This window comes from Amphiura filiformis, chromosome 10, assembly GCF_039555335.1.
Source record: "Amphiura filiformis chromosome 10, Afil_fr2py, whole genome shotgun sequence".
Classification (NCBI taxonomy): Eukaryota; Metazoa; Echinodermata; class Ophiuroidea; order Amphilepidida; family Amphiuridae; genus Amphiura; species Amphiura filiformis.
In genome coordinates this window covers 25,503,358-25,519,546 of record NC_092637.1, presented here as the reverse complement: position 1 = coordinate 25,519,546, position 16,189 = coordinate 25,503,358, and the positions used below count along the sequence as shown (strand labels likewise).

The 16,189-nt window shown below is 38.5% G+C and overlaps 1 protein-coding gene across 2 annotated transcripts in view; it reads right to left on the bottom strand.

Moving 5' to 3' along the window:
* The window catches only part of LOC140162688 (hypoxanthine-guanine phosphoribosyltransferase-like), an 86,609-nt gene that overhangs the window by 23,898 nt on the left and 46,522 nt on the right, over positions 1-16,189 (bottom strand). For both annotated transcript variants that reach the window (XM_072185959.1, XM_072185960.1), the window contains one exon: positions 1,412-1,495. In XM_072185959.1, the coding sequence (XP_072042060.1) occupies positions 1,412-1,495 (84 nt within the window). The remainder of the gene's footprint in view (positions 1-1,411; positions 1,496-16,189) is intronic.

Here is a 16,189-nt window from a genome sequence, read left to right as displayed (position 1 = left end):
TTGACCTTTGACCTTGTATGTGACCTTTGACCTCATGAAAATCTAATCAGGTCGAGTACCTCTGGCCACGCAACTCCCCACCAAGTTACGTCACTGTACCCCATACGGATCTCCAGATAATCTGTTCACAAGGTATTTTGCTTATTACGCATATATTATGCAAATTAGGTACTTAATTACCATATTTTACGCTCAAAATCTAATCAGGTCGAGAACCTCTGGCCCCGCTTACTCCTCACCAAGTTACGTCCACTGGACCCCATACGGATCTCCAGATAATCTGTTCACAAGGTATTTTGCTTATTACGCATATATTATGCAAATTAGGTACTTAATTACCATATTTTACGCTCAAAATCTAAACAGGTCGAGAACCTCTGGCCCCGCTACTCCCCACCAAGTTACGTCACTGTACCCCATACGGATCTCCAGATAAGCTGTTCACAAGGGTTTTTGCTTGATACGCATCAAATACGCATAAATTATGCAAATTAGGTACTTAATTAGCATATTTTGCGCTGAAAATCTAATCAGGTCGAGAACATCTGGCCACGCTTACTCCCCACCAAGTTACGTCACTGTACCCCATACGGATCTCCAGATAAGCTGTTCACAAGGTTTTTTTTTGCTTGATACGCATCAAATACGCATAAATTATGCAAATTAGGTACTTAATTAGCATATTTTGCGCTGAAAATCTAATCAGGTCGAGAACATCTGGCCACGCTTACTCCCCACCAAGTTACGTCACTGTACCCCATACGGATCTCCAGATAATCTGTTCACAAGGTATTTTGCTTATTACGCATAAATTATGCAAATTAGGTACTTAATTACCATATTTTGCGCTCAAAATCTAATCAGGTCGACACCCTCTGGTCATGCTACCCCCTATAAAGTTTCATCATCATAGCACTTACGGTTCTCAAGATAACGCGTTCACAAGCTTTTTCCGAACACACACACGCACACACGCGCCCCCACACACGGACACACACACACCATAGTGATTACTAAGTCTCTCCCTGAACATTCAGGCGAGACAAAAAACTGACGAGAGAATTTAGATATTCAGCTTATTTACCATCCCTGAAAGTTTGGTAACCATAGCTCCTTCCTAAGTGGGCAAAAAAAATCAAAAAAACTGTCAAAATTAAGGGAATTTTCAAAAAATAAAGAAAAACATAAGAATTGTTACAATTCTTATAAGACTCTTAAAATAGGTGGGGAAAATACTTTTCTTTGTTATGTTAAAGATTTAAATGAATAGACCTGATAGATCTGACACAGGAGGGGTGTTGTATCCGAGGCAGCTACCTTAAATTCATAACTCATGCTCCCTCTGTGGAAGACTTTGGCTAAATCTTCAACAGGGGAGAGTGGCTTTTAAATGGAATGGCGCAATACATACCTCAACAATAAGAATCTTTTTGCCTTCTACTGATGATAAGTTGTCTCCTCCTAATACTGTGATTTCTCCTGTGGATTGGTCATTCTGTGCAAACAAACAAAAAGAAAACAAACATTTCACTTGATATGTATACACTATATCAAAGCAGCCAATCAGAAAAGCGGTTAGAAAAGTACGCGGAGTGCATTAATTGTGTATAATGTGCACTCCGTGTACTACCGAGTTTGCGTCGCGTAGGCTTGATTCTTTTTTCGGGCGGGTTGATGCATTTATTTATATTTGATTCTATTTTGCAAAATTTAAGTGATAATTCTGTTATAAAAAACGTAAAAATCATGTGTTTTTTCCTTCTCGTGTATGAAATAAGTTAATGAACGTGTATCACTTGTTGCTCGAGAAATTAGACAAAACAATGGACTTGCAATGATGTTGATGCATCTCTCCCAACAAGTAATACGTATTCATTAACCTATAATTGGTCAAAAGAGGATGTGTGGCCAAAATTTAGAAGTAGCGCATTCAATGTCATTAGTGCTTGAAGTTAGATCCAGTAGTGTAGCTAAGGGGGAAAGGGGGGCACGTATCCTGTGCACCACATTAGGGGAGCGCCAAAATGATGGTGAATAAAAAAGGGGGGTTAACCAATAAAAAACTCCTCTTTAAAAATAATAAAACAGCTGTTGTGATGTTTTTGGTTTTTTTTGTTGCAGTGGCATAGCTAGTGGGGGTCAAGGTGGGCATGTGCCCCAGGCGCAGTCTTAGAGAGTCACCGTATCGCTGTCTATGTTAAAATGTGGGTAGAACAAATTTTGAGGATCCCTACCACACACCCCCCTTCTTGAGCACTCCTCTATCCTGGCCAAAAATATTGCCGTTGGTACATGTACATTGACAGGTTTGGGATGCTGTAATTTTGTATCCTTGCCATGGGAGCCACAGCTACACCCCTGGTTAGGTCATTCTCTTTTTCGGGGGGGTTGGGGGGGGGGGCAATGAATCTTAACATGTAAACATTTCACACAATTAGTTGTACAGGAACATTGAAAAAAAGTGGGTGCTTAGACAGTTGTCTGGCTTGAAAATATATATGCAGGGGGCACTTATTATGGGGATAAGCACTTATTATAAGGAGGGCACTTATTATGGGGAGGGGCACTTATTATGGGAGGGGCACTAATTAGATCAACTACAGGCCCTGAAATCACAACTTAAGGTTATTAATTATTGTGTTGTGATTTGGTAGTTCACAGCATCTTACGAATGGTAGTGAGCTTTGGCAAAAACTGCATTGCTCAATTCATAGCGAGCGTGTAGAAGAATTAAAATATCACAGATATACTTTTATAGGTGCTGTGGTTCTTGAGTTATGTTGTAAAGAGGGCTGAAACAACAACACTTTTGTAAAACGTACATAACTCATTAACAACAATAAATTAAGCAAGTTTGCAAAGTATACGATTTATAGAATGAACTTTTGCAAAACATCAAGGTGTTAATTTTCAATAATATATTGATCTAGATAATGGAAATCGTTTTTTAGGTTGCTTTGACCAAAAATACTTCGTCTACCCTTAAGCCTGGAATGAAACAATAATTAGTGTCTTAACTCTCTTCACGCTGGTGTCGACTGCAGACGACATGTTTCAAATTTTTTTTATATTCAAAAATTTCATAAATGTAAATTTTCATCACCATATTTGGAATCAGTATAAAAATGCATTAAAATGAGTACAAACAAGCCTAGTATTGGTTCAGTAGTTATTAAGATAGCTCTTGATATTTTGAGAAAATATTTCAAAACTTCAACTTTTTCCGTTGAAGCACATGGCTAGCACGGAGAGGCTTGAGTGTTACAAAGGATAAAAATTTTTGCAAATGTAGCACAAACTTGTGTGATTTTGACACAACATAAACAACATACTCTAAATCAAAGTTTGCCTAACACATAGCAAAATAATCCGGAGATACACTATTTTGCCCCAAAGATGTTTTACTTTTATAGTAAAACAAGATGAGCTTATCTGTATACTGCTGCGTGGCCGCAAACATAATCGTCTCGGCTGAAACATGCATGTAAATGAGTCAAAAAAGGTACGGCAAGACTTTTTCGCATCACATACGTCGAAGTTCACTTTGCAATAATATGCAATCTGTAGTTAGGATAACGAAAACGACTGGTAAGCAAGTCTACTAAATTACCTCAAAATCTGAAGGGAAAAAATGGCGGACAAATCGATGGACCTTTCCTGAATTAATACAGTATATTTAGCCATTGTCAACATGGGGTCATTGCCAGGAATATTTTCCTTACATAAAAAACTAACACCTCCGCTATATGGTATTAATGGAAAGAAAAGTGCAAATGTTTTTCGTGTTTCGAATCGGACGAGTAACAAGCTCTATAACGTCATGATGTAAACAACGTCCCGTTCATTAATAATTAATTAGGTAAACCCAAATATGGAAACCTCCAAAAGTATGCTAATTAGAAGTTCAACTAGTGGCAAATGGTGGTCATAGACCACAAACCTAGCTGGGGCATGTTGGTGTTGTGGAGGTATCTGACCCCTACAAAATGTTCCAAAAATGCTCCCCTGGTCATGGGGTTTGTTTTCACCGAGTTTGAGTCCTGTACTCCTAACAGATGTCCAAAAAATTCAATTCTAAGATTTGACCCCAGATGACCTTTGACCTGACCTATGCATGATGTTCCATAATGTTCTCCTGGTCTTGAGGTTTGTTGTCACCATGTTTGAGCCCCGTACCTCTTACAGATATCCAGAAAATGAAATTCTACGATTTGACCCCAGATGACCTTTGACATGACCCTTGCACAGTGTTCCAAAATGTTCCCCAGGTCAGTAAGTTTGTTGTTGAGTTTGAGCCCATGCACCCCTAACAGATGTCCAGAAAATGCATTTAGAAAATTTGACCTCTACATGACCTTTGACCTGACCCCTGCAAAATGTTCCCCTGGTCATGAGATTTGTTGTCACTGAGTTTGAGCCCCATACCCCTTGCAGATATCCAGAAAATGAAGTTATAAAGATTTGACCCAGATAACCTTTGACCTGACCCCTGCAAAGTGTTCCAACATGTTCCCCTGATCATTAAAGGCCCTTTCAGTGATTTCACAGGAACATTAAAAAAAATGAAAATTTGTCAGAGTTGCTTAGAAATAAAGAATAAGTCTACAGAATTTCATTAAACCACTTTTCCCCTGAATACATCGACAAATTAGTCAAAAACAGAAGTTTTAGAAAGGTTTTCTACTTCAACTCAGATCGACTCGAGAAAATCGAGATTTTCGTACAGTCGCCACCAATCGACTGGAAAAACTTCCTAGTCCAGTGTTTCTAACACGGGGAAGTAGAGTCTAAATTGATTTAAAACAGACGTTTAATTTTTGTAGTAGAAAACAAAATAAGCAATTAAAGGTCAGTTAGGTCACCGAGGCAAACTAACGGTCAATTTAAATAGGGAAAACAGTTAAAATTGTGTATTATGTTTAAAATAGTAGCTACTGATGTAATAAGTAGTAGAAACAATACATAACGCGTTGGTGCGTGGAGAGTGAGCTTCTTTCGATCTCGAGTCGGACTTTTTGTACTGTCAGTATCAAAAGTCCAGAATCATGCAAATGCTTTATTTTGTCTAAAATACACGGCTTTCGACCGAACCACTAGCAGGCTATGTTAGCACATCTATGCCAATTACAAAGGTACCAAAATCTGAATTTTGATGATTTTTACGATCGTCCGGATGAGCAAATCACTGAATGGGCCTTTAAGTTTGTTGTCACCAAGTTGTGAGCCCCGTACCCCTTACAGATGTCCAGGAAATGCGTTTCTAAAATTTGACCTCTGCATGACCTTTGACCTGACCCCCGCAAAATGTTCCCCTGGTCATGAGATTTATTGTATCGAGTTTGAGCCCCATACTCCTTACAGATGTCCAGATAATGCAATTGTAAGATTTTATCCCCTTCATGACCTTTGACCCCAATTCTGTGTGCAAGGTATGGGCACTAGGTAAAGCCCATGCACATGTGTAAGTAACGTCATTGTAATATGTAATATGTGGCAGAAGAAGCATTTTGAAGATATTTGGTTATATACCGAAAATGCCCCTTTAATGACCTTTGATCCCAATTCTGTTTGCACCATATGGGCACTGGATATAGGCGATACATATGTGCAAGTTACGTAATTGTAGGGTGTAACATGTAGGAGGAGAAGCATTTTGAAGTTTGTTGCCAGAAGAAGAAGAAGAAGAACTAGATCTGGTTACAGATCTGGACCTAGTCAGGCGGAAATGCCAGTCTTAACTTAAAGTTTGACCTTTGACCGGCTATTATGGACATCTCACACCATTAATGGTGCATCACTGTAGCATGTAGGGGCTTTATCCGTTTTCCATATGCTGAGATACAGCTACTTTTCCGTAATTTTAAACATTTGTTTGCAAATTTGACGTTTTGACCTCCTTAATGACCTTTGACCCCAATATAAAAAAAACCTCATTTACACCGAGAAAATGCATTGTTACAGTTTAAATTTAAAAATCTACTATGTTTAGTTATGGAGATAAAAAATTCTTGAAGTTATTTAGCTTAAAACCGGAAATGACGTCTAAATGACCTTTGACCAAAAAAATAAAAATACTCTGCATACATCGGGTAACACTAATGCATATATGAAGTTTATGTCACTCTGGTCTGGTTACGTTTTGAGATAAAAAAAAATGAACATATTTGATGATTTTTGGGTTTTGACCGGAAGCGACCCCTTAATGACCTTTGATCCCAAAACTGTAGACACCCCAAAGACCCTGGTTAGTAGCAATGCATGTGTGCTAATGACAGCACTTTGCTATGTAATTTGTAAAAACAGTGATTTTTGGAATATTTTTAGCTCTCAGACCGGAAATGACCCCCTTAATGACCTTTGACCCAAATTCTGTGAATAAATTATAGACACCGACCAAAGTCAAGTCACATGACCTAAGCATGTCACCATCACATGTTATTTGTGGAAGAAGAAGCATTTTAGAGTAAAAATCACATTTTGCCATTGTGAGCAGGTCAAAGGTCAAATGGAGTTCAATGTCATGTCATATATGGGGACATGGTCAGTGGTGTTTGTGACCAAGTATGGTCAAAAACTGTCAAAGTATAACAGAGCTAGGGCGAAACGTGGCAAGTCACGCACGTGTTGCCAGAAAGAAGAAAGATCCGATAGCATCACAAGACCTAGCCGGTGTCCCGGCTAGGTAACTAGTGGCAAATGGTGGTCATAGACCACAAACCTAGCTGGGGCATGTTGGTGTTTTGGAGGTATATGACCCCTGCAAAATGTTCCCCTGGTCATGAAGTTTGTTGTCACCGAGTTTGAGTCCCATACTCCTTACAGATGCCCAGAAAATTAAATTCTAAGATTTGACCCAGGTAACCTTTGACCTGACCCCTGCATAGCATTCCAAAGTGTTCCTCCGGTCAGTAAGTTTGTTGTCACAGAGTTTGAGCCCAGTACCTCTTACAGATATCCAGAAAATGTATTTCAAAAATTTGACCTCTGCATGACCTTTGACCTGACCCTTGCAAACTGTTCCCCTGTACATGAGATTTGTTGTCACTGAGTTTGAGCCCCATACCCCATACACATATCCCGAAAATTAAATTATAAGATTTGACCTCAGTTAACCTTTGACATGACCCTGGAAAGTGTTCCAAAATTTTCCACTGGTCATTAAGTTTGTTGTCCCATGAGTTTGAGCCCTGTACCCTTACAGATGTCCAGAAAATGCATTTCTAAAATTTGACCTCTGCATGACCTTTGACCTGACCCCTGTAAAATGTTCCCCTGGTCATGAGTTTTGTTGTCACTGAGTTTGAGCCCCACCCCTTACAGATGTCGAGATAAGGCAATTGTAAGATTTTACCCCCTTAATGACCTTTGACCCCAATTCTGTGTGCAAGGTATGAACACTGGGTAAAGCCGATGCACATGTGTAAGTGACATCATTGTGCTACATATGTATGTAATATGTGGCAGAAGAAGCATTTTGAAGATATTTGGTTATATACCGGTAATTTCCCCTTAATGACTTTTGACCCCAATTCTGTTTGCACCCTATGGGCACTGGATATAGCCGATACATATGTGCAAGTTACGTAATTGTAGGGTGTAACATGTAGGAGCAGAAGCATTTTGAAATTTTGTTGCCAGAAGAAAGAAAGAAAGAAAGAAAGAAGAATCGGAGAGCATTACAGTACCTAGCTGGGGGGTGTAAACCCCCCAGCTAGGTAACGAATCAGAAAACATAGTCCACCCCAATGACAAGGTTGACCCCATTAACAGCACGGATTGCGTCTCCAATTGTAACAACACTTATGTTGGTGAGGCCGGAAGGAAGTTTGCAACGCGACTCAAAGAACATCAAAAAGAAACTATGAGGGTGCAAAAGACAAAACAAAACTACACGCGTCAAACACGTAAACAGTCAGAAACTGAACAATCAAAATCGGCTATTGCAGACCATGCAGTTCAACAGAACCACGTAATAGATAGTTTTAGATTGGGACAAGTCAAAAATCCTTAGCAAGGAGTGTAATGCAAATATAAGACGCATCAAGGAATCAATCTGGATTCGTAGAAGAGGACCCAACGTCATGAATAGGGACGATGGGGCACACTATCTAAGTCACGTATATGATCCTCTACTGAGTGACATTTCTACACCCTCTGTGGCGGGAATCGTCCAACCGGAAGAAGTGATCAACAATCAATATTCTGATGATGCTTTTCGACCATGAAAAGCGAAACCGTCAAACTAGTGAGTAAAATTTGGTTTTATTTAGAAGAAATTGTATATTTATTTATTTATTTATTTATTTTTTTAATCAGAATACGATCCGCTACCTCCAAAATTATGCAAATGAGTTGAAGGAGGTTACGTGAACATGTGCAATGTTTGTCTCTTGTGTATAGTGGACCTCTGTGCCCATAAGCGACACGCAAACACAGAGGATTCGGTATTCTTTGATTCTACCTCATTATTTACATTAGAAAACAGAAAATAGAATTTGTTGTGTCTGTTATTCAAGCATTTACAATTCAAGTGCCTTCCAATTTTAAATAATGCCAATGAGTTTGTTTTCTCCATATTGTCTGAAGTAGGCCTACCTCAGAAGTAATTGTAGCGTCTGGCACTCTTGTCCCTCTTTCTCATCCAGACATGTTGAAATAATACTTATGGTACTAATTATATATTGATGTAGACCACATCACCACTTACTTACCAAAAATATACGAAAGGGAGAAAATACGATGGTAAAACGTGTTTTTCTTTTACATTTTAAGACATGTCAATTGTTCGTAATTATATTGATATAGACCACTCACAAAGAAACGTATCAAAAAAGAAAACACTTAAAGATATTAAAAAGTATTTATCTTTCACAAAAGACATAGGCCTATGATGTTGAATAGTCTTCATTGTGGTATGAAATATGTTTTAGGCCTACTTCTTATTTCCTTATAGAGACCAATTACTGATCAAAACAAGTAACATTAGACGTTGACACATGTCCCAACTTCAGCCAAATTCAAAGTATCGAGGGTTCGGAACAATGCAGAAAGCCGTACTTTGATCACTATTAGGCTCAGGCGATTGTAAAAACAATCGATGTCGATTAATTTTTGTTTTAATCGATTATTTTCGATGTATTGAACATCGCGTGACTGTAATAGGTTGAGCATCATTTGTTGCATAGAATCCCACTATAGGCATTGCTGTGCATTTTAAGTGAAAAAAGATGTGTTTAAGGCCCTTCACAATTAATTCTTAGTTTCCTGTTTCATGGTTGAAAACAAGGGATGAGGCGACTTTTAATTATTAATTATTAATTGTCTTTTATTTTCTTTATTTTAAAACAAGTGGTCGCAACCTACATCAACCCGTTTCGACAAGGGACAAGCATTTAATTATTTTACAACTATGTTTGATTTTATACATAAGTAATGGTACAGTTATGTTCTTTGTTTATTCATCATTATAGTTGATATGATCAAAGTCAGAAAGTAGCAAATGGGAGTCATTTAAAGTTTATTTTAAAAGAGAAAATCCAAAATATAAAAAAAATAATAAAATATTTTTGCAATTCTCTACTTTGGACGTGGGCGGGAAACAGGAAACTAAGAATCAATTGTAAAGGGCCTAACAGTTGTTTCACTTGTTATTCTGGTTTTAGTTTCACCTATAAAGATGCAACTATATTTTAAAAACCACCTATCAGTTTTAAAAATTGCTTTAAAAATCTATTTGCTTAGAAAAACAGTCGATTATTTTCGATAAAATCAAAATGTTGATATTTCGATTACGGTGTTTTTAAATAATCGAGTACCTGATTAAAAAAAATAACCAATTATTTTGATTAATCAAAATATCGCCCAAGCCTGATCACTATGTCTATGACCAACTCTCACAAAATGAGCATAAAGGGCTAACCATGCTATAGACTCAGGGAAGAATCCAAGATCCTTGGGCAGGAACATGACAAAAGGTCTAGAGAAGTTTAAGAAGCAATGAAAATAAGAAGACGGGGCACCGACACCCTAAACAGAGAGGAGGGCACATACGATCCACTACTAAAGTCTGCAAAAGAGACTAAGAAACACCAGAAACTACTCAAGCTTGTTTGCTGGGAAAGTGAGTCAGATGACCATATCAGTCATACCTGATGAAGTCCTCCGATGTGCAGGACAAAATATAGTAGGCCTAGTGAGTAAACATTCACTTGGTTTTGTTAAACCAGGAAAGTTGAGAAAAAACAAAAATCCAAAATGTTTACTTCCTTTTTGTTTTAATCGATTATTTTCGATGTATTGAACATCGCGTGACTGTAATAGGTTGAGCATCATTTGTTGCATAGAATCCCACTATAGGCATTGCTGTGCATTTTAAGTGAAAAAAGATGTGTTTAAGGCCCTTCACAATTAATTCTTAGTTTCCTGTTTCATGGTTGAAAACAAGGGATGAGGCGACTTTTAATTATTAATTATTAATTGTCTTTTATTTTCTTTATTTTAAAACAAGTGGTCGCAACCTACATCAACCCGTTTCGACAAGGGACAAGCATTTAATTATTTTACAACTATGTTTGATTTTATACATAAGTAATGGTACAGTTATGTTCTTTGTTTATTCATCATTATAGTTGATATGATCAAAGTCAGAAAGTAGCAAATGGGAGTCATTTAAAGTTTATTTTAAAAGAGAAAATCCAAAATATAAAAAAAATAATAAAATATTTTTGCAATTCTCTACTTTGGACGTGGGCGGGAAACAGGAAACTAAGAATCAATTGTAAAGGGCCTAAGAGTTGTTTCACTTGTTATTCTGGTTTTAGTTTCACCTATAAAGATGCAACTATTTTAAAAACCACCTATCAGTTTTAAAAAATTGCTTTAAAAATCTATTTGCTTAGAAAAACAGTCGATTATTTTCGATAAAATCAAAATGTTGATATTTCGATTACGGTGTTTTTAAATAATCGAGTACCTGATTAAAAAAAAAAAACCAATTATTTTTGATTAATCAAAATATCGCCCAAGCCTGATCACTATGTCTATGACCAACTCTCACAAAATGAGCATAAAGGGCTAACCATGCTATAGACTCAGGGAAGAATCCAAGATCCTTGGGCAGGAACATGACAAAAGGTCTAGAGAAGTTTAAGAAGCAATGAAAATAAGAAGGCGGGCACCGACACCCTAAACAGAGAGGAGGGCACATACGATCCACTACTAAAGTCTGCAAAAGAGACTAAGAAACACCAGAAACTACTCAAGCTTGTTTGCTGGGAAAGTGGGTCAGATGACCATATCAGTCATACCTGATGAAGTCCTCCGATGTGCAGGACAAAATATAGTAGGCCTAGTGAGTAAACATTCACTTGGTTTTGTTAAACCAGGAAAGTTGAGAAAAAACAAAAATCCAAAATGTTTACTTCCTAATACACAGCCCACATATGGGACTTTCCCTTCCCTGCATTAATCCTAGAGCTGCTATATGATGTTTATTTGTATATCAATTTAACTCTTCCAAAGGGCAGCTCAAATCTGGGGATTTCCCTTCCTCCCAAATCCAAGATGCTTTGCTTTATTTACGTTTGTGAAGGTTGTTATTCATCCAGGTTTAATAAATATTATATTGGAATTATATTAAATTGGATTTGGAATATCAAACTGATCAACTGGATATATACTTTTTTATTTTTATTGGAGAGGCTTTATTTAATTTACAGCCCAAATCTGGGGTTTTCCCTTCCCTGCACATGTCAGATGCCATTGTCATTTATCCAACGCACAGTCCACATCTGCACGTATCCAAGATGCTGTGCTTATTTGTATGTCCATTTCCTATCCACAACCCACACATGGGGATTTCCCTTTCCTGCACAATCAAAATGCCAAGCCTTGAACAAAAGTAATATGTGACACAATCTGGTCCATGTGACCAAAGGCATCCCTCCAAGATGCCATACTTATATATAAATCATACGCACAGCCCACATCTGTAGTATGTATGTAACATGCTGCGCTTATTTGTATGTCCATTTTAGCATTTCCTGTCCACAACCCACACATGGGGATTTCCCTTTCCTGCATAAAAAAAATGCCAAGCCTTGAACAAAACATAATTACATTATTAACTTTGTAATTTGTGACAAGATCTGGTCCATGTGGCCAAAGGCGTCCAAGATGCCATGCTTATTTGTACATTTAAATCCTACGCACAGCCCACATCTGCAATTATCCAAGATGCTGTGCTTTAAATAGCATTTCCTATCCACAACCCGGACTTGGGATTTGCCATCCCGGACCATGTGGACAGTCAAGCCTTGAACAAAACATTATTAACTTGTAGTTTGTGACACAATCTGGTGGTCCAAGGGGACAAAAGCAGCAAATTTGAAATGTTTATCATTATTTTTGACAGGGTGTACAGTGTTCTCACGAGGCTATGCTTGTGTGTCTTTTTTTGAGTTCAAAACTAGCTTTTGTGTCGATTTTTTCTTGTGTCTAGGCACAGAAGTAAGATCTTGCAGGGGGATATAGAGGGGGTGTAGAGCTCATTTTTGAAGGTATTAAAAAGGCACACAAGCAACAACCAATGACAACAACAAAAAAGACACACAAGATGGAAAAAAAGACACACAAGAGGTCCGCCAGGCATCTGTCACGTGTCTGTCGGGTCAAAAAGACACACAAGAAAAGTCACACAAGTCTCACAGACACACAAGTATACCTGCGTGAGTAGGGGTGTACTTCCCAAGCTGCAAACTCTACCCCATTGGTCGTTTTTACAAAAAACTGCACAATTTTACTCTTTTCTAGTTATTTTTTAAACATGGACCCATTAATTTCTCCAGATTTTTTTTTGGCCTTTTTTTAAAACTATTCTGTAAAATCATGAACCCATGTCTAAGTATTTGCTGTGACAAACCTACCCCATTATACAGGGTATATCAAAATGATTGGTACCCATCAACTTTGTTGTCTATGGAAATGCCTGCTTCTTCAAAATTCGACATTAGATCCTCTTGAAATGTCTACAATTTATTGCTTAATGACCTTTCAAGACCTAAATGTACAAAAAATGTGGATGCTATATATTGCATTTTGATGTGGCATTCTTGTCCATACCGGGGTCCATACTCACATAGATATTGATGGGTACCAGTAATTTTGATACACCCTGTAACGGACCCATTTAGGCAACACATCCCGGTATACTTCAAAACAGTTGAAATTCACACACCACCTATGGAAGACAAGACCATATTCTCCCACACAGTGAGTGTGAATTTTAAATGGGGTTACCTGAATGGATGACTCCATTCGATTCTACACCCTCTATGTGGGAGATTAAGGTCTTTTCTGCCATAGGGGGTGTATGGATTTAACTGGAACAGCCAAATGGAAGTATCCCTCAGCTTCCCCATCCGGACCTCAACCACCCACAGATTAGCTTTATTTAAAATTCATTCATTTCTGCGGTCCCTTGTTGTCCAGCGTGTGGCCACTAATAATATTTACAATATACTGCTGATCATAACAACTTGATAATACTAATACTATCATCTGTATTGACGACTTTATGGCCAGGCGCTGCTATTTTTGGAAGTAAGTTGATACTGTCAATCCACTGCGCTATTAGTCAATGAGCACAATAAACTACAGACTTGCTCCAAGTCCTCAGGCTTTCTGTAGATATTCACCCTAAGATGGCTAGGTACCACAAAATATAACCACTGCACATGCATGACAATGAAGTGCTATTTGCTCAGGGAATCGCTAGCCGGGTCAGCTCTCGAATTAAGGATCTGAAGGGGCACAGCAACTTTTTTAGGGCAAGTTCATAATTTCCTTGGATTTTTTTCTGAATTTTAGGCAAGGCAGCAAGGCAGTTTGTAATATTTCAAGATGGCATCATGATATGGCAACTGTTGAAAATTTGAGAAGGCACCAAGGCAATTTCTCAAAAGTGAAGAAAACACGCACAAACAGTCTGATAGATGATTTTATAATGAAGGGGCAGGGCTGGGGCACCGCCGGCAACTTCATTAGAGGGCACGGCAAGTGACTGCCATCGGTAAAGGACATATTTTGAGGGCATTAGGTGATGGGCACCCACGGCATTTAATAATGCTGTGGGTGCCGTGGTTAATTTGAGGGCTGGGCCGGGCAGTGATGTTGTGCATGGCACCTGAGGGGGTCTAAGGGTCGAATCCCAGGGGTACCAAGTGACTTCTTTGATCATCTTCTCTCCTTCTGATGGCAAAAAGCAGTGTTTAGTGTTAAAGTTAATTAACAGATTGGGGCCTACGTTAACCCTAACACCCATTAATACCACAATGATAAATCACAGCGCATGTATGAATCCCACGTGATGCAATGATGCAATCACCATAAGTGCTATATGCTCAGGGAATCGCTGGCCCGGCCAGCGCAACCCCTGTGGCTACAGTTGAAAATGCAATATCTTGGTCAATTCTTGTTTGTTTTTCACGAACTGGGTGTCAAATGAGAAAGCAAAGTCCAATTAACAAAATGTATATTTCAGAATAATCCAAAATTATCAAATTATTGAACAGCAAGGATGAATATAACTGACGAGTTTCTTTTTGTGCCTGGTGTACATGTAATGTGAGTGGCAGTGGCCTGTATAGTGTGAGAGTACTACTGGGTCTCTTCTCTCTTGTAGTGTGGCATTTCATGATACATCTTCTTGGCTGAGACTAGTAAAAATGGCACAAGGGCATTTTTCATCAATGATCTAAAGCTATCTAAGCCACAATTACGTGATGTGCCGGTAAGATCCCAAATTTGTATCACCATATGAAAGTGACAATGACTGTTTTAATAAAAAACTTGGAAGAAAGAGGAAGGAGAAACTGCAGAAGTAGCTATGAGTCTTGAATCAAGGCTTGACCACTAATAATACTATACTACTCAATAATTAACACTACTATTTACAGCTAGAGTCAGAGAGTGATGGGGAAAAGATCAAATTACAGACTTCTATCAATAAACAACTACTGAATTGAATTTTCTAGTAGAGTCCACAGATCATATTGCATACAGGAGCTGCTGGGCTGGGCTTGGCCTACACAATTTGAAAATGGCACCCGAAATGGCAATGCTGACAAAATAGTCAGGTTCTGAGCAAAACTAGCGTTTTATTGGTTATTATAGTTCAGTAGCCTCCATCCCACAATCGAGGTCATGTTCGGTATAATTCATGACCCCCCATGACCCCATTGGAGCCACCACTGCAAGTGCCCTATTTGAACCCAACCCCTGCATAGCCAGGACTTTAGTATGAGGGGGGATCCAAATTTTGTCCCCATTTGTCAATTTTAATAATACTTTTAATAATACTTTACTCTTTGCCATCCCCATTTTATCCCTGACAAATTTCTGGGGTGGCAATTTGCCCCCCTGCCCCCCACTACGCCACTAGTACCCATTATAATGCTCATACCATATTTTCTCTGATAACGCCCCCAGGGGTGTAACATTTTCGAAAGGGAGCATCTTCCTGTGAAATACAACATGGCAGCGGCCAAGAGTGGTCACATATTATCGGTCAATACTACAAAATTAGATCTGTAAGTGCATTTTTAAGGACTTGTTTTTTGTAAGGTGTTTATAGTTGGTGGCAATGGTGAATACTTGGTGATACAGATCCCCCCCCAGTGTTGTGCAACAGGAAATTTTCTGAGGGTGGTTATTGGGGATGATAAAGCGTATGGGGGAGGACAAATTTTTTACCAAACATAGTGTGCTTTCCAGTGATTTGTTGAACATTCTGACTGGGGGTTATGAAAGCCAACATGTGTGATGTCACCCAGGGCCTCAGATTCGACGAGAATCACAGAACCCGAATGATTCTCATAACATTAGTTGCGAGAATCAATTTCTTCTTGGTCAATGAATCATGCAGTGAGTGAAGCGACTCGGATGGTTTTTGATTCTCGCAACCTAGCACGAAATCTAGGCTCTGCAAACGCCCTACTTTCCTGACGGTGTTGTCCATTGATTGTCTCTGTTATTCAACCCTCATTACTACATGCTAAATATCAATCCTAAGTACCTGTGTAAGTACTTATTATCCTCACAACATAGCATGATTGAGTGTCTTTTGAATTAGAAATGACACTAACACAGCACTAACATTTACTGGAAATTGGCCATGTGGAAGTTGACATAC